The 25,182-nt window shown below is 32.5% G+C and overlaps 1 protein-coding gene across 2 annotated transcripts; it reads right to left on the bottom strand.

The window, feature by feature from the left end:
* Positions 1-2,929: 2,929 nt before the first annotated feature.
* Positions 2,930-23,796, bottom strand: Tat (Tyrosine aminotransferase). Of its 2 annotated transcripts, XR_011732903.1 has the most exons (12): positions 23,030-23,796; positions 13,543-13,647; positions 13,101-13,168; positions 11,999-12,157; positions 8,913-9,104; positions 8,191-8,273; positions 6,874-6,925; positions 6,159-6,228; positions 4,496-4,624; positions 4,325-4,408; positions 3,983-4,081; positions 3,205-3,342 (listed from the first exon to the last, which is right to left on the bottom strand). XR_011732903.1 is itself a non-coding variant. In XM_071783343.1 (11 exons), the coding sequence occupies exons 1-11, from the start codon at positions 23,172-23,174 to the stop codon at positions 3,190-3,192; spliced, it is 1,287 nt and encodes a 428-aa protein (XP_071639444.1). In that variant the 5' UTR covers positions 23,175-23,789; the 3' UTR covers positions 2,930-3,189. The 2 variants fall into 2 exon arrangements, 1 of the variants encoding a protein (XP_071639444.1); XM_071783343.1 differs by lacking the exon at positions 6,874-6,925 and having other exon boundaries at positions 2,930-3,342; positions 23,030-23,789.
* Positions 23,797-25,182: the final 1,386 nt, after the last annotated feature.

Here is a 25,182-nt window from a genome sequence, read left to right as displayed (position 1 = left end):
GCGACAATGAACTAAGGAACAAGGAACAAATGCCGCTCCATCTAGCGGATCTCGTCTCGCGGTCCCACACACGTACCTTTTATAGTTTAAGAAATATTCACCATGTCACAACTGTACCCTGTTACTTTTGTCCCCGGTCTACCCTATATAGTTCTAAAGCGATAGCTTTTGTCAAAGCAAATACAGGGTGATTCTAAATTATTATCGGAGTTTCCGTGGCTTATAATTTTCAAACCGGAAACAACGAAATAATACTGCTTACAGAATATGAAAGGGTAACTCAAAAAATTTTATTTCATAACGCTGTGCTCGCCGCATTGATGTCTGGAAGATAATATAACATATTTGAAAATGGCGACTGTTCAAGAGAAAGCAATGTGCGTATTTTGGTTTATTAAAACAAAGTCCGTCATCACAACGCAACGTCGTTACAGAACTCAATATGAAAAAGCTCCATTTTTACGTTGATTAAAGCAATTTCAAGAGACTGGTGTTCGGCACCAAAAAGGAGCGGGAAGACCGAGCACTTCGCAGGAAGATGTTGATCGAATCCACGATGAACTGATGACCAAGAATTGTTGCTGCGATAGAAACAGTTACACCGCAAATGCTGGAAAACACTTGGAGGGAAATTAATTATTACTTGGAAATCTTACGTGCCACGAAAGGCGCGCATGTTGAAGTTGTTTAGCATTCTGCAATATTGATTCTAGCTAGGTAATCAAAAACTTTTTCAGTTATACTTCCATATTCTGTAAGCAGTTTTGTTGTTCCCGGTTTGAAAATTCTACGCCACGGAAACCTCGATAATAAGTTAAAATCACTTGGTATATTCTGCACCGTTTATTCGTCGAGAATGAAATCGAAGAAGCACCGGAGATTGTATACACTACTTCACAACATATAGGGTGACAATTATTTATGTAAAAACTTTTTGGATTTTTTGAACGCAGTATTGTATCTTCTATCGAATTTTTCAACTTATGTTTATTTCTACCATCAATGTAGATTAACTATAATCTCGATTTAACTTATCTTTTTTTTTTTAATTCTTAGAACTAGAAAAAGATGAAAAGTAAGTTAAACCGAGATTAAAGTTAATCTATATTCGTAGAAATGGACATTAAACGCACTATTTTCCAATCGAGAGTGCAAAGCGGTGTACGGATCACCGAATTAAGTTATTCAAATGACAGCATGCTACATTATTCATTAATTTGTAGTGCAAGAAAATAGAATATTCAGTGTAATTTAAATATTTCGTACGACAAGACTGACTCGCGTACGGCCTTTTCGTTTATTTTTGCGGCAACCGGCGCGCTGTTTCACGTACAAGGCTAACGTGTTGTCATTCGCGCGGCGCGAGCTGTTCCGTTTGTCTAATCCATTATTCCTCGAAACTCTATCATTCTTACAATTAGCTACAATCCGTATAATTAATTAACTTTTACGATACGCCAATCGCGCTTGTTACATCCATTAATTTATTAAAAATCCTTTCTGCACAGAAAAAAAAGAAGTGTCAAATTAACATTGATATACTTGTATATACACAAGAATAATCTTCTTATAAGAATTTCAACTTTTTGTTTTAACGTAGAAGGAATCGGGCTAATTAAGAGCCAATTGCTGTTGACGGTGCGAAAATTATATTTATTTTTCTATGGAATTAGACGTACGTTTCAGTCCTTATTCGGACCATATTCAGCAATGTGCTGTATGAGATGTAGATTGTAACAATTTAATTTAACATGACGGTGACCACTCACGGATGACAAGGTATTCTATGTGGTCTCCTCTAGGTGCCAGATCATAAGGAGGAACACTAGAGTGAAGTAATCGATGAGATCTTTTAATTTATAAATCTGGATATGAATTTATGGAAACCATCACCAGTCCGTAAGAAGCAACCGTCTGTCATGAGCGTTCGATACTAACTGGTTTTTGTTTTAACTTTTTTTTTCTTAGTTGAGCTAATAATGAAACTTCGTTTAACTGTATAAATGATTTCATTCAAGCACGTTTTCTTCATTTAACGCAATATGATCTTATAATTTTAAGTTCAATTTCGTTATATATTTTTGCGCATATACAAGTATATCAATGCTGATTTGACACTTCTCTCTTTTCTGTGTGACATTCGAGATTTGTACCTTGCGTTAATTTACGAGTGCCGACTATTTGCAAGTATCGAACTTTGTACAATTGTATTTTTTTTTTACATCATTCTTATTCACGTTTAATTGAACTGTACGAGTGTCATGGAAAAGCAATAATAGAGAAACGAGAGACGAGGAAAAAATCCAGGTAAGTTTCGAACGACCGCGACGGCAGAACAACCATAAAGTGAGTTATGTATCTATTATTTATTAATGCACACAACAAGAGCTTTTTGAAGTATTCATTATTTCGAGTTATAATTTCGATATATTACAATTTTTCTGCTGCGCTGCATTTCGCTACATCGTTGAATTCCAAATTATTAATTTTAATTTGAGGTAAAATGGATTCGTCAAAATTATATCAAATATATGTCAGATGTATTTAGATCTTAAACGTATATTACGAGCATTGTTATGTAGAGAAAAGAATATATAGATATAAAATCTTATAAATCCGTTGTCTAGAAATGGATGAACGAAAATAAACAAGAATTTAAAAAACATGATAAAAATGCACATTAATAGCACATAATAACATTTAAAACATTTTGTATATTATCAAAATAGCTAATAATTACATATTACAATACTTATTCTGACGACATAGTATTTGCAAGTAAACAAGAAGTAAATAGCTCGGATTAATGTAATCCGACGATAAATCTTCGATTTTGCGATAGTGTACGAAGCTCCAGCCTTTCGGAATAAGATTACGATACATATAGCAATTATTAATTATTATTGCCGAATTAAATGAAAGAATCATGTATGTTAAAGTACATATATCAAACCTTTATTATACATAATTATACAGGCATTTACAAGCAAGTACAGTAGATAGATATACATAACTATACACTTAAAGATATAAACGAAAATAAGATATACATATACACAGAAGCAAAAACCAAGGCTGAAGAATTCTTTTTGAATTTGAAAGAATCTAGAGATCCGAAAGTAGAGGAAAATAATCAGCGGGTTAATGCCAATCAATGTTCTAATTTCTATATATACGTTTGATCGTTTCTTAATATGGAATCTCATTGACGAAGCCGTTTCTGCTCTCCGCCGTTTTATAATGATGTCTCTCGCAGAATTCTTGAATCCTTTGACACGCTTCCTCGAGCATGTCACTCGGCACAGTGATTACCAACCTCATGTAAGAGCGATAATCGAAGCACTGGGAAATCAAGAGAGAAGAAGATTATTAAAATCACGTTATATTTTTAGCAATTTCTTTTAAATTAATTATCTGTTGCTTTAATGTGAGATTAAAAACCTTCACCTTTGAATAAATTATTAGGAAACAAAATGAAAACATGATGAATAATGTGATTGCAAAATTAAAGGTAATAATTTACATATATCTGCAAATAATATAAACATGTAAATCAAATGTTTGATATTTTAAATTCCAAATTTAAAGAATGCAAAGAACTAAAATAAAAATTTATTGATATTTGTGAAATTATATAAATTTGAAAACATCAGGATAAATTGTATAAGCTCTTTAATGTAATTTGTTACAGAATCTGTCGAACTTTGCAATCACATTAATTAATAAAAAGGATTTATATCCTGCTATTTATATATTCGGCACATTTCATGTTTTTAAAAATTAAAGCATCATTCATAGCAGTATAATGCTTTAATTTTTTGCAATATTTATAAACGATAAATGCTAGAGTTAAATGTCGGTATATATCGTAAAATTCAATTAAAAAAAAAACTCGTGTATTTTTACACAGATTTGAGAGATATACTTGGAAGATTTTTAATCAATGATTATTATAATAATTTAAAACGTCAGAAACACCAACCTGGCCAGGCAGGCAAAACACAGATTCTTCCATTAACAGCCGCTGCACGAATTCCAGATCGGAATTAAATTCCGGAAAGCACGATAGATCGATGTAGACCTGAAAATCGATTCAATAATTTATAGCTCGTAAATTGCAGTCGGACCCACCTTACTGATGGTATTTGCATTAACGTATAAATAGCGGTCGTGCACCGACTAATTGTACGACCTATTTAACGGATGCTCGATTAACATTTACGGCTTTAGTCGCCGCGAGCTACGGACTGTCAAACAATGCGCTGTGATTCTTGAAATTGTATGCAAGGGTGTGGCCGGGGCTAATTATAATGGGAATCATTACCATCATGTACATCGCCCCATCCGGCATTATCGGTTTCAATCCCGGGATTTTTAATATGCAGTTGTACGCCAATTTGGAATGCGACTGTAACATCATAAATCTGAGATAAATATTTTATTATGCGCTGAGTTTATATATTTATATATTTTTTTAAATCGCGATAAAACTTACGTGTAGAGTAGAGATAACATCGTCGAAAAACTTCTGCGGCGTTTTTCGAAGTATCGTAGGCAAGGCACCTTGAACGATAGTATTGCTGCCAATTATTCGCTGGCTCAAGCAATGTAAACCTTTGCGAATCTAAGGGATGAGAAATCAAGGATTTGTTAAGCTCGTGCTTTATATTGTATAATTAAATATTAAATATAATGCAACAAAAAATACTGTACTATTTCTATAATATTTAAATTCACGTCCAAAAATTGATGAAATTGAATTGTTGAAATGTAGAATTCTATTTTTCTTGTTTTTATGTGCCATGTAACACATCAGACATAAAATATATACTAAAATAAAAATAAAACGACACGAAGCTATTTAGGTAAATTTGGAAAATTTATTTTAGGTACGTATAAATGTAACAGATAAACCGAGATAAATTGTTTCATAATATATCGCCAGCGAAATAATAAAATTTGTTACAAAATTTATAAAAGTTCTAAAAGAAAAAAATTTCAAGAAATGTTATATACGTCAGGGATTTTCGTGATCCGAACAGATATAAACATTCTCAAAAGCGAATTCGGTGCTCGGTCATGTCGAGATCAATATAAAATTACTTTCAAAAACTTGATAGTAGATACTGGATTTCTCGCGAATTCTGAAATATCGAAACGTGTTACATATCGACAGACTATTTACCAGCTTGTCCGATACTCGCCCGTGGGAGAATATCATCAAATGATCGAATAAACAACTTTTTCCTTCAAAAGCGTGACCCAAAAAAATGTACGATAAAATATTGAATATATGTACATACAGACAAAAGTAGAAACAAATGACGTATTTTCATATCTTATTAAAAAAAGAGAATTAATCGTTTAGTCATGTTTTAGTCGTATTTTAGGAATTATATTAGAAAATTATGAAGTAACAATGAATTAATTTTTAGTCAAGCTGCACGAGAAAAAAGAAGTGAAATCAAAACTCACCTATATACTCGTATATACATCTATAATCTTGAAATTATTATATTGCGTTAAACGAAGAAAACTTGCTTGGATGAAGTCATTTATATAGTTCAACCAAGAAAAAGAAGTTAATGAAATAAAATATTGAAATTTTTATAAGAAGAATTATAGATTGTTGCGTATATACGAGTATATAAGTTTTGATTTAATTCTTTTTTTCTGTGTGTATCGCGTAGAATACACTTTAATACATTATAACAAAGAGTTAAGATAAAAGCTTTCCCTATTGTTGTTTCTTGCGTGCTTATCTAAGGTAATACGTACATAAAACTTGTTGATTATAGATTTCCCTATTATATCATCTTGATTACTTGTCTAAGACCGCGACTTTGCAACTCTCGCAAAGTTATTAAAAAGCGCAGAAATACATCCGATGGAGACGCAGATATTTAGAGAGTTGGTTCGAGGCGATGTGCCGCAAATGCAAGACAAGGAATTAAGGGCGCACGATCGACCGAAAGGCCGATTGCCGAAGGACCGAACTTTAATAGCGGAATAAAGTTTAATCAACGAAATTTAATCCAATCCGCGGTATGCGGTGCCGAACTCGCCGGGACACGCTCGGGCCTCGTTACGGAAACAATACCGCCGGAGAAGCAATTATTTTCGGGCTGTCACGTATTGTACCACGACCGTTTACCCACCTCGGCTTCCAGCACGTTCTGACGATCGTGGATTATTATCCAGCCCATACGCCAGCCTGGAACTAAAAATCTGCAAAGAAAAAAGAGATCAAAATGGGATTATTGTCGTCGTATGCCATTTTACCGAACGTGGGAGTTTGCTTTATCTTCTAAATTAAATTAAAAAAAACTCCTAAAGTAAAGTAACGATTCTCTAATGTACAAAAGAAATTATGAAATTATACGATAATTCAAAAATAGCTCTATATATATAAAAATAGCTAATATCAAAGCTATGAATTTCTATTTCGATATTGAAAAAGAAACTAATTATTTATTAATTATTTTCTTAAATCGATTAGAAATGTCTTTTTTATCACGCTTCTCATGATTGTTTGATTAATTGCGATGGAAAAATGAAACGGGCATTTTATGAGTGAACAATTTATGAGCAGAAGTAATTTTTATTGCGGCATGCAATTCCATTGTTTAGCTTAGCACATGCAGTACGAATTATCGTGCGGTTACAAAGTGTCTGTCGTACATCACAATCTTAATAAGCGATGCAAGGTGCTTCTCTTTTTATTTTCCAAGATAATTCTTTTATTTCTGACAATAAGAAGAGACTCAAAGAGGAGTAGATTAATGTATTACTCTTAACTGTACTAATTGTTATGGATACATGTACTCAACGATAGCACTGCATTAAGATAATATATTTGCATATTTATTTTGCCTGCATAGCATTTGTTCCTTCTTCTTCATTTCTCTTCTCAATTTGAGTATTCCTGTTAAATAAAAAAAGCACTAAATGTAGCCGCGCAATTTACTTCGAAGCAGATTATAATATTTTATGATGAATAATACAATACGAAAGCTCTATGGGAAAGATTTAATTGGTTCTGAAATTCTTATTGTACTAGAAAGGCAGCAAATTGTTACATGACATTTATTAAATAATGTTATAACGTATCTGCCGTAACTTCACTTATTCATTAGGCAGGCTTATTATTAATCTTTCCTCAACTAAATATTTCCTTTTCATGATGTTTTAATTTAATGTTAAATATTTTTATAACCAATACTTCAAACTAAAATTTTGTTAAAAAGAACATTTACATGGATGTTATAAGACTTTCCGTTTTACCTCTACCGATCGATTTATACTTTTTACCTTATATTCACGTATATCATTGAATTTCACATGAGAAATGCGATTTACCGTTGATACTAAAATACCACCACCGCGCTATGCGAAATCTGCGGCGTGTAAAATACATCATGCCGCAATGAAAGACTTAACAGCAAACTGCAAGAACTCATTTACAACTACTGGTATGGCGTACGGTCGTAAATTAAGTTGCGTTTCAAATCTGATACCGTTAGAATAATGGAGGCATAATCGCGAAACTTTAGAATACGCCCGTCCCTTCAGTTTTCATCGCGACGCGATTTTATTCACGCTCAATCAACCCCACGTTCTATTTTTGAAAAAATCGAGCGAAAAATTTTACAGGCGAAGTGCTTCCGTCCCAAGGATTCCTTCCGTCAACTTCACGAATCGCTAGTTTCGTTCCATCCTTTTCACGATGAAAGATAATAGAAGGTAACGTACTGAAAATAACTGGAAACCCGATGTAGGGTGAACTTATTATATCGGTGCCGCATTTTCCAAATTATTTTAAAATGATTATCATCGCATTTATGATGTTAAAAATAATTGCAAAGACTAATTTCCTATTATTTTCCCGAACGTATCGTTACGTATAAGCATTTTGTTTACAATTCTAATACTTTTAGATAAGCACTTTTAGCTGTTAAAAACGCGGACATTCTTTATTTCACGCCGACTTTTGATTTTCGGTCTTGAAAAAACCTTTCAGTAACACGACACTTTGTTTCAAGGGGTAAATTAACTGCTAAACCGTCTTGCTTAATACATGAAAGTCACACGTTACGCGCGTGAAAAGTGTGAAATGTTACATACAATTTTGCGCTTGTGTTCGAGCGTCAAAACAGGAGTTTTATAATCATTTTACACGTTCCGACATACCTTTTAGTTAGTCCGCTGCACGATAAAATAGGAACTTCGGTCGATAGAGACGCTAACGAGTGGAAAGTCCGTCCTGGAAATACCTGAAAACAGAGCGGTGAGGTGAAAAATGTATTTGCGTATAATAGGCACGTATGTTTCGCCTGCGTGCAAAGGCATGTGACACAAAATAATCCAAAATCGTAACAGTCAGACATTACTTCGTCTTATCGAATTTTTTTAAATATACCTATTTGGTATATACTATCTTTATATATTATAATTATATTGTATATAATATTTTTATGATTAAAGTTATAAAAATTTACGTGATAAATTTTTTTACACATAATATATTTTATATATCTCTTATTATGTAATTCTTACATAAAAATAAAATTCTCTCAAAGATAATATTAATTAAAAAACGACGTTAAAAACGCAAAATTAATATAATTTATTTCTTTATACAGTTACACTTCTTTTTTTTTACTACATTAAATATTTTATCGCTATAAAATTAACTAAATATTCTTTATACATGTTACAAACAAAAAATATTCTTCTTGACACGGTAACGAAGTGCAACGCGCCTCTTCCGGATTCGGGACACCGTGCATATCCGTTCTGAATTAATTTCACACCCCTTTCGAACAAAACGCCGCGGTGCATGGTTTATTTGTTCCGCAAATGAAACGATTTGTCACTTGGGCGGTAGGTAAGCGTAATATTCGGACACGTACCATGTGCTCGTAAATCTCATCGGCTATAATGGGTACGTAGTAACGAGCGGCGATATCGAGAATGTCAAGTATATGGTCGCGGCTGAACACGGAGCCGCACGGATTCGACGGATTGTTTATAACAATCGCCGCCGTCGACTCGTCGATTTGCTCCTTCAGGTCGTCCAGATCGATCTCCCAGCCGAGCTCCGGCTAGAAACGATTAATATTAATGGGATGCATTCGCGAGAAGCCCTCCCGAGTCTTCATCTCTCCTCTGTCCTTCCCCTCTATGCCGCGTGATATTGTGTACAAGGTGACTCAAACCATCGCGCTCTCTTACGATTATAAGTTCTCCAACGATTCTGGGTTCTTCGTGGACAAAATTTTAACATGGCAAAGATATTTCCACATTTTTAGCGAAACATTTATATTAATTTTGTAACGGAAAGTCTTATAAAATCCATATAAATGTTCTTTAAAAAAAAAAATTTAGTTTGAAAGTTTGGCTATAAAAATATTTAATAGTAAATTAAAATATCATGAAAAAAATTTAAGTAAGGAAAAATTAATAAGCCTTTTCAAAATATTTGTGATTAAAAAGTTGTAATGGGTATACGCTTTATAACAATAAAATAATATAATAACACGTACGTACGTGCGTTACGGTATTATCAAATAAATAGATTTATTTATACCTAATTTTTAACTAAATTTCATAATTGTGATTTCACTGGGTTAACTCTGTTTAATTGCCTAATATTTGGTGTAATTATTAGTATAATTGGTATATAATTTTTGTAATGGTTGTGTGTTTCCTAAATTGTTTTCCAATTGTTTGTAAATATAAATTTACTAAATGGGCTCATAATGAAACTTCTTTACTCTATAATTACTTGGCAATTAAAAGCATTAGGGGTATTCAAATAAGTTAGAATTTAACGGTTTGACAGGTTATGTCGGGTTAAAGTCAGGTAAAAAGTTAATTTTTACACTTTTAACCCAAAGATTAATGTGATAGGTTAATGAGTCACTTATGTATTTTGCATAACCTTAAAGAGTAGCACGCCCAAAGTTAATTAATTAACTTTTTACTCGACTTTAACCCGACATAACCTGTCAAACCGTTAAACTTTAACTTATTTGAATACCCCTATTATAACGTTTAAATAATTTTCCATCTATTATACGTCAGCATTTTTCTATAAAATTATATAGCGAGAATAAAGCAATGCCGAAGTAGTTTTGGTACATGATACATTTTTATTCAAAACTTCTAAATAAATGTTAATTATTAACTGTAACATAATTTTAAAAAAATATTTTTGAATAAAAATGATAAAGAGAAAAATATTAGAATAAAGAATAATAAAGGTATGTAGCAATAAAAGCAGAACATTTAAAGGATTTTACGAAGTTTAATGTTTATAGAGACATAGACAAATACATAGTATTTATGCGATTGCATGACTGATGTATAATATGAGCAATGCGCCAGGGATGTACAAATTCCTGGCACATTCCGCCTTATACACAATTAAAGCTACTGCATTGTGGTTGTAATTACTTCCAGAACATAAAATAGTTCGCAACGACGCGCAAAGAGGAGAGTGAGACGTTAAAACTTGCCGCCGAGCGAAGCTGAAAAGAGAGGAAACTACCTCATTAGCACTTCGGTTTGAAAATCTCCGAGCGAAAGCACTGATTTATCGTGTAAATAGCGAAGGGCGATTTAAATATGATTTCGTGCCGTTTAAAGTCATTATGCAATGACGGCACCAATTGGCTTAAAGTAAACTATTATAAATCCTTTGCAAATAAAAACGGAAAATCTTTGCGGATAATTTAAAATTAACGTAATTACATGAGTTAAGTTACAAAATTAGTTAATATTGAGAATCAAATATTTTTTACAAGCTAAAAACTGTCTATTATGTGAGAAAATTATTTTGACTAAATAAAAATAGAAATGTTTAAACCAGGAATGTAAATTTATGTTTTATATACGCTAAATGTGTAAACTAAATATTTCTGTGCTATTACACAATGTAAGAATTTAATAACACTATAATATGTTTGCAACAAAATATTATTTTGATTAACTTATTGAGATAGTCGTTTTTTTCCAAATTTATTTATTGCTTAAGAATTATAGAATGCGAAAAATATTTACAAATTGATCTTTCTATCGTTTTACATTAATGTATAAAGTTGAATAAAACTTTCTCGCTTAATTGCATATTTTGAGAGAGTAGAACTGTAATAATTATATTTTCTGGCATATATATCTAAAAGAGAGTATTATACGTGTATAATTGACATTGCTGCGCTGAAAGATTCTGGCCATTCTACCCTCGCGCACACTAAATAAACGGGACATTATGCACCCTCATTGTTTTTCGTTAAATGAATGCATTCACGCCCTGGGTGGTTAATAAATTTAAAGATACCAACGAAATGGTATATTTTTGCATATAAAGCTGCTTACTAAGCCCGTCTGTACCGCTTGAAGTGCGTTTTGTAATAACGCGTAACTTAAGAAATATAGCAGACGCTGTTATGCACGTTTCTTATTAATGGCGATGCAACACGGTAGCGCGTACAGAACTACCTTCTCTTTTACAAGCGCGATTATTACAAAATGCGCTGCGATATAGATTAATATTTTTCACATTATCACGGGAATATAAAGCTGATGCCTATTACACTATTCGTTCACAAACGCACGCATATTAAACAAATAAATTAAGAAGTATTAATCGATTTAATATTTCAGAAATTAGTATTAATTGAAATACGCGCGTGGAACAGTATAATGTTTTAAAAAGAAGTCCCCGCGTTTTAGAAAACAATTCATAACTCATTTTTATATGTTTCTGTAAAAAAAAAAAAGGTTAAAAATCTCTGGTTATTTGGCTTCGACATGCTCTTTTCTCGAAATAATCTTATGTATGCTCGAAATATTCAAAGGAAAATTTTGATCTATATTTGCATGATTTTTCATCGCGGGAATAATTGCTAGAATTTTAAGTTGTGCATACACCTAGCAAAATCCAGCAAAACGTGAAGAAATCACTTTGATTTCCTTTTTTGAAAAAAATACTCACACGTAAATTATACGTTTTAACCGTAATACCAAGGCCCTCCGCCAGCGTTCGATAGATGGAAAAACCGGGACGTGGAATTAGGATGTTTTGGCCTTCTCGAGCTAAAGCCGTAATGCACAAGTCGAGTGCGCAAGAACATCCACTACACAGGATTACGTCCTATGGCAAATATAGAGACACGAAATATTTTATTTCCGTGTGTTTTACCTTTATTCTCGTCATATTAAATGTGGAATGGAAACAAAAAGGAATATTTTTAAGGTAGAAAAAATATTTTTTTACGTTTCCATACTTTCGTATTTTTTTAACAGATTTGCTTGATGCAGTGATAAAAGAATTTCAGCGGGAATTTCTGGCAGAAAAAAATATGAAAATATATCTACATGATTAAATGAAGTAAAAGCTGATAGATTACTTATGGTATGGTATATATATCGCAAGAATTTTATTACAGACAAATAAACTGAATACGACATTTACGTGCTGAGCATAATTGCATTTAAATACGAAAAGATATGATTAAAAGTGTTTTTAAAGAAAAGTAATAATATTTTTATGCAGTAAACTTTTAATTTTGCTATTACTATTCAAGTTTTGCCACGTAATTTAATAACTGTTCGATAATTTTATAAACCATTTTGTAAAAAAAAAAGACTAATTCCTTTGTTCGTTAATATTATGTTATTATATTATTGTGTCATTATGTTATTAACAACGTCGACATATTTCTTTTTCCATCTGCAATTTTTACGGCATGAAAATTCGCGACATCAAGTTAATTAACTATCTTCAGAGTTGTACGTTCACTGCTCGGAATATACAATGGACCACGTCGGAGTCGTTTTCTCATAAAACCCACATCGCCCTCCTTCTCGCGGTTGGGAAGAATTTACGACTGTTATTAATATTAAAACAACTCGCGCAAAATTTGACTTTCCGCGCTATTCCGGTTGAATAAGTAATAACAAAATTGTTGGTGAATAAGTAAAACTCGATTTAAACACGTGACAAGGAAGCGTAGATGTCAATGACTCCAAATTGCTTGCGACACATGTTGGCCGATCTACCAGCGACATTCGATATAAGCACGTGTTCATCCTACCTTGGGATCAACTTTCACGAGTTCATTCGAGCTGTACTCAGCTACGGCTTCTCTCGCTTTCTGATAACCTAAAACAAGATAAAAATTAATTTTTCTCGTTACTTCAGATACAGTGAAAATATCTGATTATAATTAATAATTCGAAAATTTATCATACAAGATAGACAAGCGTGTCGCGTATTATGTATGTACATTAATCTAATGAATAACTGCGACAGTTATATTTACGGTATTGTTTAAATTATTTATCGTACTCGCTTCGAAAATTGCAATGGTAATACGATCGATAATTAAAGTATATCGAAATTAAATTTGTACGTCGACCATTAACAAATTTATTTCACGTTATTTCTGTTGTATATTTCGAAATGTCCGGTGAAGTAAACAAGATTTATATAGAAGGCGATTTAAGTTGATATTTAAAAATCTTATTACAAATTACCGGTGCTCGGCGCATATCCATTGTATAATTGCGATGCGACGCTTTCTTGAACGGCCTCGATCACCTCCTTCGGTGGCTTTAAATTGCCAAAAGTTGTGGGGTCGCCTTAAAACAAAACACACAGTAGAATCTCAAAGTTTGAATAAACTTCCCCCCATGAGTATTTCTTTATTGATCATCACGTAATTACGAGTATACGGTAAGCCGCGTAAATCTGCTTCTCCGTCAAACACTCGGCGCTATTACAGTTTCGCGTAAACACCTAATTACACATATGTCATGTCGTTGTAATTGATTACTGGATTCAAACTATAGGATAACCGTAGGAGAGAACGTTAATTTACAGACGCGTTGTCAAAGTGCAACAAAATACCCGCCGCGCTCCGCTCGCATTCTGGATTGAAACTAATTAAATTGTTTCCTTCAGGCTATCCACCGTATAGTCAATCTTTGTTGCGAAATTTCTGTTACCGTCGGCGACGACGAAATAAAATCCGAGCTCCGTGAATGCCATGAAATTTATTGTAATTACAACTTTCCCATTGTCGGAAAGGATATATACATATATCAGAAAATACTAACTTCAATATTAACGCCGTCGAAACGCAGCAATCCTTGCATGCAATATATATGTATATATTTGCATGAAATATATATATATATATATATATATATATATATATATATTTCACATTCCTATTATAGCAAATGTCAATTAGTGCACACATTAGTGTACACGCACACTGAATCCGTTGCGTTGTCAGTGAATTATTAAGTGCGTGAGTTAATAACATATTTATAACAGCATCGTGTTTGAAATTTTTCATTAATTAATTTTGTTACTTTCCATTAATTCACGCGGATATACCGCTTCTAATTATGTAGAAAAGTACTACATACAAAGCATTTGTTCGGTATTTTTTAGAGAAAAACAACAGAAAAGGATATAAAATGGTTTAATTAGATTTATTCTCAGGGATAGATGTATTTTAACCTTTTTATTAATTTTATTAATGTTTTATTAGTCCATCTCATTACAACTTTTATACATTATTTACCTTTGTATTATTAACTTTATATAAACAGAATTAATAAAAGTCTATGTACGCTTTTTTTTTACTGTAGCAATATCTTTCTCCGATAGAATTACTTTTGAAAAATATGTATATCTCTTTTTAGTAAAAAAGAAGAATATACGAAGTAAATTTCTTATTTTATATTATTATTTTATTTGATTGTGTAATTAATAATTTCCTGATGATTCAAAGACTTTAGCGTATGTACCACTAATTAATATTATAAAACTTATAAAACAGTTGTATAGAATATAGAATATATTTTTAGAACACGGTCAAATATATATACCGAAACTTTACCGAAAACAACACGCGAGACATATACAGAGCGTATACCAGAATTTGCACACGCGGAATGCATAGTGCGATTCCATGCATGCGCTAGAAGAAACAAATTTTTTTCCTGTGGCAAAATTACGTTCGAATAGTTTTTAAACGAGAGCACTTTAAAGCTGACGAACAAACTAAGTTACGCATGATTCAGAAGCAGTGCAAATTCTGGGATTATATGCTCTACATGCACATGTAGCATTCTGTCTTTCAATATAAAAAATTTCTCCCTAAAAAAAGCTTTTATTTCCGTCAAAAATTTTTAGAGAATTTTCTACCTCTTTTATTTAAAAAAAAGTGCAAAATTTTGAAATATTGTTACGATTTTTTGTCATTATACTACGCTTCTTCTTTTATAATCTACAAAAGTGAAGAGCAGTACGAAAAATCTCATGTCACTGCCATTCTACTTTCGACACTATAATCTTCCTCGAATTGCATATATGTATAAAATAAAAAGAAGCTCTCGAAAATGTACACAGCCGCTGGCACATCCAGATCGGGATTTGTATCGAAAATATATTTAGATTAGCGTGCTCGTATGTCAGTTCTATTCTATTCCACTATAAAATTTGCTGAGGACGTTTTTCCGATATACATTCTGACACATCCGCATTCCGCGCCACTTGTGTTCTACAAATGTTAAGGGGACTCACGCGTCACTACCACCGCCTTTTAACTTTTTACCGCGCTTTTAAAACCCCGATGTATATAGTTAAAATCGCGTGTCCCAGTACGGAAAAAGTTTGAGAAACTTTCTGAAGAATTAAGGAGGTTTGGACTGAAGGGGGAAGTAAAATATACGATTAATTCTCGCGGACAAACATACTTGGTGCTTCAGTTTTTACGTATTTGACTCAGGATGTCATTTCCATCCCTACTGTTGGTTTTCGTAAGAAGGATTTTCAGAAAGTTACTGATTAAAGAACATATTTTTATTTATCCAATTTAACATGCTCTCTCAATATTTTATTAAATATTATATCACTAAATACCAATTTTCTCTGAAAAGCAAACTTAAAACCAAAATTAAGATGATGTGCAAAATTTTTAACTAAAGTTAACAATTTTTAAAACTATTATAAATTATTTCTGCATATAATATTAGAGAAGATGTAACTGGTTACAGCAAAAACATTATGTTCTTAATGTTCGTCGCCGTTTAGAACTTTCTAACGTGGAAAAAAACAGTGTTTTAAATAGCATTATTTTTTTCTTTAAAGATATTTAGTGTCGACAAATTCAGTCGGGTTAAATATATTGCAATTGTTCCACCGCTTTGGAAACTGTTATCTGGTAAATCTTTGAAAAAGTTGTTTCCTCTAGAAATACGTCGGAGAGTCGGCAAACGAAATATTGTCTAACCTGCACCGCGTATTTGCGTATCAATATTTCCCAGAGCGAACTCTGCGTAGAAGAGAGGAGCGGAGGAAAGCTTGGAAACAAATTTAACTCGCATTTTTAATCAGATTTTTAGAAAAGTAACAATGAAGTACACGATAAATATTAATCTAAATGTAGCAATTTATGTCCTACATTATATGTTATATATATATATATATATACAATCACTTTAAAAGTTAGACAGAGTCAGGACGCGCTCCGAAATGTACTGACAGCACTGAAAATCTATAGTTCACGTCACATATACTGTATAAATTTTCCAGTATTGCCAGTGCATTTCCGAACACATGTAGGCAAGTAAGATAATCGTAAGATAATCGTTGGAACTAATTGTGAGTATTTATTGTATTTATGTGAACGACAGGAACGAATAATAAAGATAAGATAGCGTGTAAAAGATAACCTGTTGTCATTATCTCCCGTAAAAAGTTCCATTAAGACAATATCGATTCCAAATATTTAAGAAAGATACTACTAAAATTTCATGCAGCGATAATACATTGTCGTATGTATGACAGTAAAATTGGATTTTACTGTCTCATTTTAAAGATAATGCACGAAAAATTACGTGCGTTTTTTTAAAGCACAAATAGGTCGCATTGAACGCAGTTTGATATTTCCAACTCAGTTTCCACGCGGGCTCTCTAGAGTTGCTCACAAAATGCGCTTTTTCATATTCCCAGCATATTTCCCTCGCGTGGGATATTTGACCTTCCATTTTTCACCAATCCGTCAACTTTTTTCACATCAAGCGCCGGAGATCATGCATATTGAGGATCTAACCGTATCCGCGGAGAACAGCGAAAGTTTGCAATCTGTATGCATTTACCCGCGTTTACCGGCAAAGCCGGGTACACAGAGCCTTTGTAGGTGGCCCGCTATTTGCGTAATGTTTTTCACAAAGTCCCGCAAGTAAAGCGAATAGAACTAATAATTTTATTTTTTCAGTCTTATGAATTTAATCTGCTATGTATTGAGTGCTGCATTTAATTATCGCAACTATTCTCATACATCGGCGACTTACAGGCAAATTATAACTTCGCTTGAACGCATGTGTCGCGCTTTTATAGTAAAAAACACGACGTATAATCCTTCCCTTTATTTCAAAGGAAAATAATCGACCGTGTCGGTCCCGTCATCCTTGTTCCGTATAAAAAAAATTAATAACTGCTTGATTACACCGTCATGATAGACTATCTCGTGCTTTTCTGTCTTTCATCTCTTATGACGTAAAAAAGTTTAAATCCAGAAAATCAACGGCGAATTTTAAATATTATAATGCAAATAAAGATGCGTATTGCTAGGAAAATTCTTAAAAATCATGCAATAATTGAATTATATATAGAGGAAAGAGCGAAAAGCTTAAAAAAGAGAAACTCAAATAAAAAATTAATGCGAGCGAGCGTGTACCGAATGCTTTATTATTCTTCATAGGTCAGCTATTATCTGTTCTTGTTTGAAGGGAATCGAGGAGCCCACCAGGATCTCGGGGATCGCGCTCCGGACGAGATCGGTGCCCGCGTCTTGTCCCGACGATCGGATATCGCGGAGTACTTCGAACCTTTTTTTTCTTTCGAAATCGCGTCTGGTCTAATCGCGTCAGAGTCGCGTGTTGTCCGTCGGCGGAGATTGACAAAGCGCGGCCATCTCCCTTGCGCACAGCCGCCGCGCTTGGACAAGAACAGAATAGTCACTTATCGGCGTATTAAAAATTTTTTGCGTAAAGAAGTAGCCAGTAATCATCACACTCTTACGTCTCGATTATTATTTTATAACAAAACTTATTCTATCTTGTTTTTTTTTTGCACATTAATGAATGTCAGTAGCTGTATAATTTATTATATATTTATTATGAATCTCATTTTTATATAAGCACTTGTACATATATGTATAATGCGAACAGAAGCATGGATCGTTACTTTTGCAAAATATTGCCATCTTATATTTGTGCATATTTATTAATTAAATTAAACTTATAAGGCTCTCGTGATTAAATCAATTCTTCAAGGGTAAGAGGCAATGAGCCGGCGCGGTAAATAGGGCGCAAGTTGTATATATTTCTTAATCGTCAATACATAAAAGATTCGCGAACGTTTCGACCATTTTTTGTGGTCATCTTCAGCGCAATGTGTACGTAGTCACAGGAAATTAAATTCAAACCATACTGCAACGCGGCTATTACATTATATACTCGCACGTTCCTTCCCCATGCGGACACTCTGGTGTGTGTGTGCTACATATTTATTAAGTAATACATATTAATGCATCGCATAACGTGCATTTCAGAGATACATACACAGTAAAAAATAAAACGTAATTTTAACATTTTTTACATGTCCCAAAAAGTCCACTCTAAATTGTTAAAATGACTCATTAATTGTGTGTTACTTGTTAACAAATTAGAAATGTTATTAATTAACACTATACTTTACATTTATATTTATTCTTTTGACTTTATTTTTCAAGTTATATTAACACATGATATTAATTATTTTACTTGAATTGTGTATAATAGAAACATTTTATTTTAGTAAATTTAATTATTTTGTATGTCAAAGTTTATACGATTATTTGAAAATTTACTCTTTAACTTTTGTTTATGTGTTAAAATAACTTTAAGACGTGTTGATTTTTAAAAAATTGTGTTAAAAGAACTCAAAATAATATTTAATTTCTAAATGACATACATAAAGTGTTAAGTTATCACGTTGACATAAATGTAACGCACGAAAATGTTAAGAAAATAATAACATAGTTGTATGTGAATTTTACATTGAAATAATAATCAAATTTTGGTAACACAAGAAAATTTTAATATATGGACCGCTATCTACACACGATATTTTACTGTGTAAATCGATACATATTGCATATGATAATATTATCAATCATTGCTTAGAACTGGAATTAGAAATTTAATTTTTTCTAAGTATTAGAACTAGAAAAAGATAAAAATTAAGTTGAACTGAGATTAAAATTAATTTCCATTGATAGAAATGAACATTAGTCGATCAGATTTTGGTCGAAGTAATCCTCTCTTTTTCGACACGATCGACGATATTTCGTGGCTCTCGTTAGAACGGCGCTCTATACGAAATAAACACAGATTCCGACATCTCGTTTTCGAGTAAAAGTCCCGCCAATTTCAAAGTCCGGATCAAGAGAGAGAAATCTCGCTCATCGACATCCAGATCTTGCTTGTGTCTCGCTCTACGCCAAGCAAAAAGAATAATCGTAAAATATAGATATTATTTAAGTCGCCGTTTATTTTTTCTTATCTAAAGCGCCACGTGATCTAATCTCACGGCGGGAAGAGGGGACGGAATAAAATCATCATTCCTATACGGCTTATACCCACGAGTACGTGCGCCGAAGTTCGACGGTACGTCTAATTCAAGGCTCCCTCACGTTTCGACGTTCATTATCGCTCGTTGCATTTTCTACGACAGTAATAATCTCTATATATATATGTAAAAATGAATGTTTGTATGTATGTTTGTCCGCTATGCAAATCTACAGTTTTCGAATTAGAACAACCAAATTTGGTATACTATCTCATGATACTCTAACTTAGATCGGTTTTATGGAAAACCGGTTCCAAAATTTTTCTAATGTTTGTCTGTATGTCTGTCTGACTGCGAACTACTCACTCATTAATGGACTGATTTTCTGGAAACCGGTGCCAAAATTTGTCTAATTTTCAGGGATGGTGTCGATGAAGAATAAATTAATATGAGAAAATAAAAATAAAAATAAAAATAAATAAAAAAGGGGCCCTCATACAAAATTATCTAAAAAAAATCTCTTTTTTAAAAAAAAATTTTTTGGGGGTAAATATTACTATTCGGGGAAAAAACATAGTCTACTACGAATATTCTATTTAGTCTATTTATTATTGAAAAAATTAATAATTATTTTCCATTAATTATTAATCTTTAAATAAATAGTAATTCATTTTTTAACCAAACTATTAATTATTTTAATAATAAAGAATTTATTTCTACTAATTACCAATTTGCAAAAGAAATTAATTTATTTTCACCTAAATACTAACTTTCACGAACTAGAAATTTTTCTCTGACAAATTACCAATTCTTTAAGTAATTTATAATTCACTTTTATTTAAATATTATTAATTTTTATGTAAATAGTAATTTTTTGTGACTAATTACTAATTTACTAATTCAATAAAAATTTTATTTATTATTTCTAATTTCGTGAATAATTAAAAAATAAAAAATGAAAATTTTTTGCCGATCTCTGCTTAACACTACAAAATCCGTGATATCAGTACAAAATTACCTTTTTAAAAAAGGTAAAAAAAAGACGCCAAGTACACGCAATGTATTTTGTAAATTCAAAAATCCAACCTAAGTGATAGCTTTATTTCTTCTTCACAAAATTATGTTACCTAACTCAACTCAAGTGACATGTATTTCAAAAAAAGATGTGAAATCTTTAAATTAAATTGCGCCAATTGCAAAAAGAATATGTATATTGCTTTGAAAAATAATTGTCGTGCAACTACTTTTAAAAAATAAAACCCAAGTGGTATCTTTGTGTTCCTATTCAAAGGTCTTCCTATTCCAACCCAAGTGGTAATAGCTTCTTAATTCTCCTGAATAAATTTTTAATATTACAAAGAATCATTTTAATCATAAAGAATTAAAGAAGTAACGGTACAAAATAAAAATATTTAATTAAAATAAAATAAATAAATTTTTCTTGTAAAAAAACTTGGCACTCACTTGAGTTGAGTTAAGTAACATAATTTTGTGAAGGAGAAATAAAGCTACCACTTAAGTTGAATTTTTGAATTTACAAAATACATTGCGTGTACTTGGCGCCTTTTTTTACCTTTTTTGATTATATATATACTTTATGATGTACGAACTGAGACGGACATTATCATTACGTGCATTTCACTATCAAAGAAGCAATTTGTGATAAAAATGCTTTGAAACTAAATATATGTGATAGTTAAGTACCTTTAACTGTAATGTAAATGTAAATATTTTGTCCTTAAATTATAATAAATTATACTAGTATCTCATGGTTACACGTGTAGTCATAAATTTGTTCCACATTTTTTTCACGCGGTTAAAATTGTGTAATAAAGTCTGCCAGTACAAAAAAAATACGTAAGAGAAGCTCGTATGTTGTAAAATATTTATTTCATATTTATTTTGCTCTATTTGCACGAAAAATATAAGAAAAAGTAAATTTAATATCACGCGGATAAGCTTGATGTGCTCCACAAATCAACCAAAAAAGTTAAGAATAATATAATAAACCTAATCAAATAAGAACCTAATCAAATAAGAACTTTTGGCTTTTCTTATGTATCATATAATTTCATTAAATATTATAGGAAGATATATTTTCTGACCTCGTATAAAAAATATCGTGTAAAAGAAACTGCAATAAAAAGTACCGCGCAAATCGAGAGATGAGTGTATATTATATATATTATAATTAAAAAATTAGTTTTTGTGATATAAAATTATAAAACTCAAAATGTGTAAAATAAACAGAATTCATAAATTATTTTATATTGCGATAAAAAAAACTAATGAGTTTACTGCGGCTCTAAAGTTTATTAGGATACTTTGATATATATAATTTGCTTAATTTACACTGAAGACGGCCTAATGTCAGGCCGAAATGTCTGTCAAATTGTCAATTTTGACCTAATTAAAGATTAAGACAATAACGTAACTTTGTTATGCCTCCTTTTCACTTAATTATTGATTTATAGACAGAATAATTTTTTAAATTATTTTGAACATAATATAAAAATCCCACTTGTATCTTTTAATATATGAAGCATATTAACACATATCTCGCTTAGATATAATAAATTAAGAAATATTGTGTTTTTTAATTTATATAGATTTTAGAACAAGACATGTATCTTAAGAAAATATTTGAATAAAGATTTGCCATAAAATTACTTAAAAATCTATTTAGCCACACATAGATGTAACAAGTTTATAGCATAATTGATTATCAAGTTTTTCATTTTACACTATTTAGTTGCAGTTTAATTTTTTTTTAATTCTGATTTAGGAAAAAATCAAAAATACTCGCTTACTTGTCGTTCCATTTGATGAAAAAAATCATCAACTGGGTATAATACAAGTCCAATTTTACTTTACCACATCTATACTTCTTCGCTCGATTATCCTTGCCTTTAAGAACAAAAAGTTTCTTTTTATAGAGAAGAGTAAGTGAAGGGTACAGGGGCAAGACAGGATCAAAGTCCACTCTTTGTCAAAATTGATCTGGTCGTGCTATCTCGCATTTTCAAAGAACTTTCATAATTCTAATTCATAATTATGTTTTGATCAAGAACAGTTATAATTCATTGGAAAGATGTATACCGTGCAATGCTGGAGAAAAATGATTACAGTCCACGCGCTTGTGGGGAAGAACTATCAGAGTCCAACATACAATATAAACACTAAATAAACATTATGCATTCCGATATTCACTGTCAATACTTTTTATTTAATAGCTTCCTAAGATATTTGATATCTTGAAACCTAAAATTGCATTTTTCTCGAAATTACTCCGGATGAACATTGATCGCTTTTTCCCTTTTACTCTTCAATGTTTACTCTTTTCAACACTGGATCCACGATAACACGATTCTTATACATGTGGAATAAACTCACCAATGGACAGCGCAATCATCGGCTTGCTAGGATTCGGTTCGACAACGATATTCTCCACAATCGACCTTATAGGATTGTGCGTTTTCCGTGCGATATCGGAGGCGCAAACGTTCCAACATTCAGTTCGGAAACTGGGCACGGACATCTTGTCGCTCGCGAAGAAGCCTCTCGGAAGTTTTATCTGCTGATTTTCGCCGCGGTAGACAACCAGCGGACGCACGTGTATGTATCTCCAAGGGAACGTTTACGTTGCCGCTCGACTCTCAGATATCAATGTTCACTATCGACGGCCCTCATACAGCTGATGCACTATCGATACGATCGACGATTCTGGTGCAGCTGGTTCTCCGTCACTGAGCCTCAATCGCGTCAGCGCGCTAATAATCAAAATGCTCGACGGAGGCTGGAGGACAAACGAACCGGTCGGATTGGTCCGTTCGGCACCACACCTTCTTTTATAATTAATTAAATGGATTCTCTACTTATACGTAGGGAAACGTAGCGTATCGAGCAACTTCGACGTAGTTGTCATCGACGCAGGTACAAACAGAGTGTGCCTCACCGTTTCTCCGTTTCTCCTCCGCCAGTCTCCGTCTCTGTCTCCGTCTCCGTTGCGCCACCGGAGTTTAAAATGTAACGTTAACTCCATCGGCTCTCTATTTTGTTGCATCTCTCTAATGTTTATGCAATTATACCTTGTAACTGTTTACTCCGAGTTACCAGTCGTGGAGATTATTCGAGCGCTGTTGCTGTTTCGGTTCGACGACTACGACAACGACGACTTCGCGAACGTGCGTTTGCTCGTTAATTGAGTTCAACGCGGCGTTCCTCCCACTGCATCTATACGCTCGGCAAATGTCAGGGATGAATAAGTAAATTAGACGCAAAAATGATTGCTATCTGCGCAAAATCAAACAGAAATGGTCAACTGAAAAAGCACATGCGCATAAAAGCGAAATTCATCATTTCTCGATTCCATTATTCCCTTAATTTCTTGCAAACGAGCAAAATAAATTTCATTATAAGCTTCTATTTTTTGCTGAGAAAAAATTAATTAAAATAATGATTAGTTTTCTATGTAGGGGAGACCACGGCAAACTCGACATGATTTTTTCAAACGCAATTTTTAACAATTAATTAAAATTTTCAAGCAAATTTAATGGTACACATTTAAAAAGTGTTTCTTCAGGTACAAAATTGCTTAAGGAAGTTTTGATGCACGTTGCTTAGTTTTGTCCCCAAGAAAAGAAAAGTGACGCAAAGACAAATTTTCAAATTGAAGAATGCCGAGGCACAAACTCGACACTTTGCCTGATCGGCACAATTTGATCTGGAAGTTATTTTTTATTGTCTGGAACTAAACATACATTGTTTATCGTGTATTTAGAAAGTACAAAAATTCGGAATTAAGTAAAACAATCATTGAAAATAATGAGAACAAAAATTGTTGAACATTCAATTGTTTTCATCTAAACTCATGTCTGAAAAACAATTTATGCAAGTAAATTTGCGATTAGACGCACACACATTTGTCATGGGCGATATAGCAGCATGACAAGCATCGTTTGTTATTAGTAGCCGATAAAACGGCGTGGTGTCGACCGAACGTCGTTTTTCACTTTTGTCACTTTAAAGATATACAAATTTTGAAAATATGCAAAAACTATTATCGGATTCGTACAGAGCATCGAATTTCCCATCAAAATCACTTACCGGTAGATTCGCAAGAGTAAAACTCGATGAAAGAGTAGAAATTTTCGAGAGATCAGAAAAATTACTTTTTACCATCAAAAACGTTTATGTCACGCTAAAAATTACATCATAACTCAGAATGTCACTAAATTCCATTGATAATACTGGCACATAAAGACGCATTTACAGTAGGAAAGGCAAGTTTCTACGATAGATTTAAATTGGCAAAAAGCCTATATAGTGTCAAGTTTGCCCCGGTGTCGAGTTTGCCCCGATTTTCTCTATATAATCACTTTAAATATATTCTTTATTATTATACAATATATATGCTATCTCTAGGCGTTATGATATATATTTTTCTTCAAGCTGTTATTACGCTAGATTTAATGTAGTACTGACCTACTGATAATTACGTATATAACATTTTCATGCATCATATAAAGTTAACTGAGTAGACGACG

Source organism: Temnothorax longispinosus, chromosome 7 (assembly GCF_030848805.1).
Source record: "Temnothorax longispinosus isolate EJ_2023e chromosome 7, Tlon_JGU_v1, whole genome shotgun sequence".
Lineage (NCBI taxonomy): Eukaryota > Metazoa > Arthropoda > Insecta > Hymenoptera > Formicidae > Temnothorax > Temnothorax longispinosus.
Note: the sequence above shows the minus strand (reverse complement) of the source record. Positions and strands in the feature narration are given on the sequence as shown.

What these genes read in the sequence shown, in the direction of transcription:
- Tat (XM_071783343.1), bottom strand. Translation starts at nt 23,174, where the DNA reads ATGTCCGTGCCCAGTTTCCGAACTGAATGTTGGAACGTTTGCGCCTCC. An exon ending in TTAAAACGTATAATTTACGT is followed by an intron (nt 9,105 to 11,998) that starts GTGAGTATTTTT and finishes AATCGTTTCTAG; the next exon opens with CCGGAGCTCGGCTGGGAGAT. An exon ending in AGAACGTGCTGGAAGCCGAG is followed by an intron (nt 4,625 to 6,158) that starts GTGGGTAAACGG and finishes CTCATCCCTTAG; the next exon opens with ATTCGCAAAGGTTTACATTG.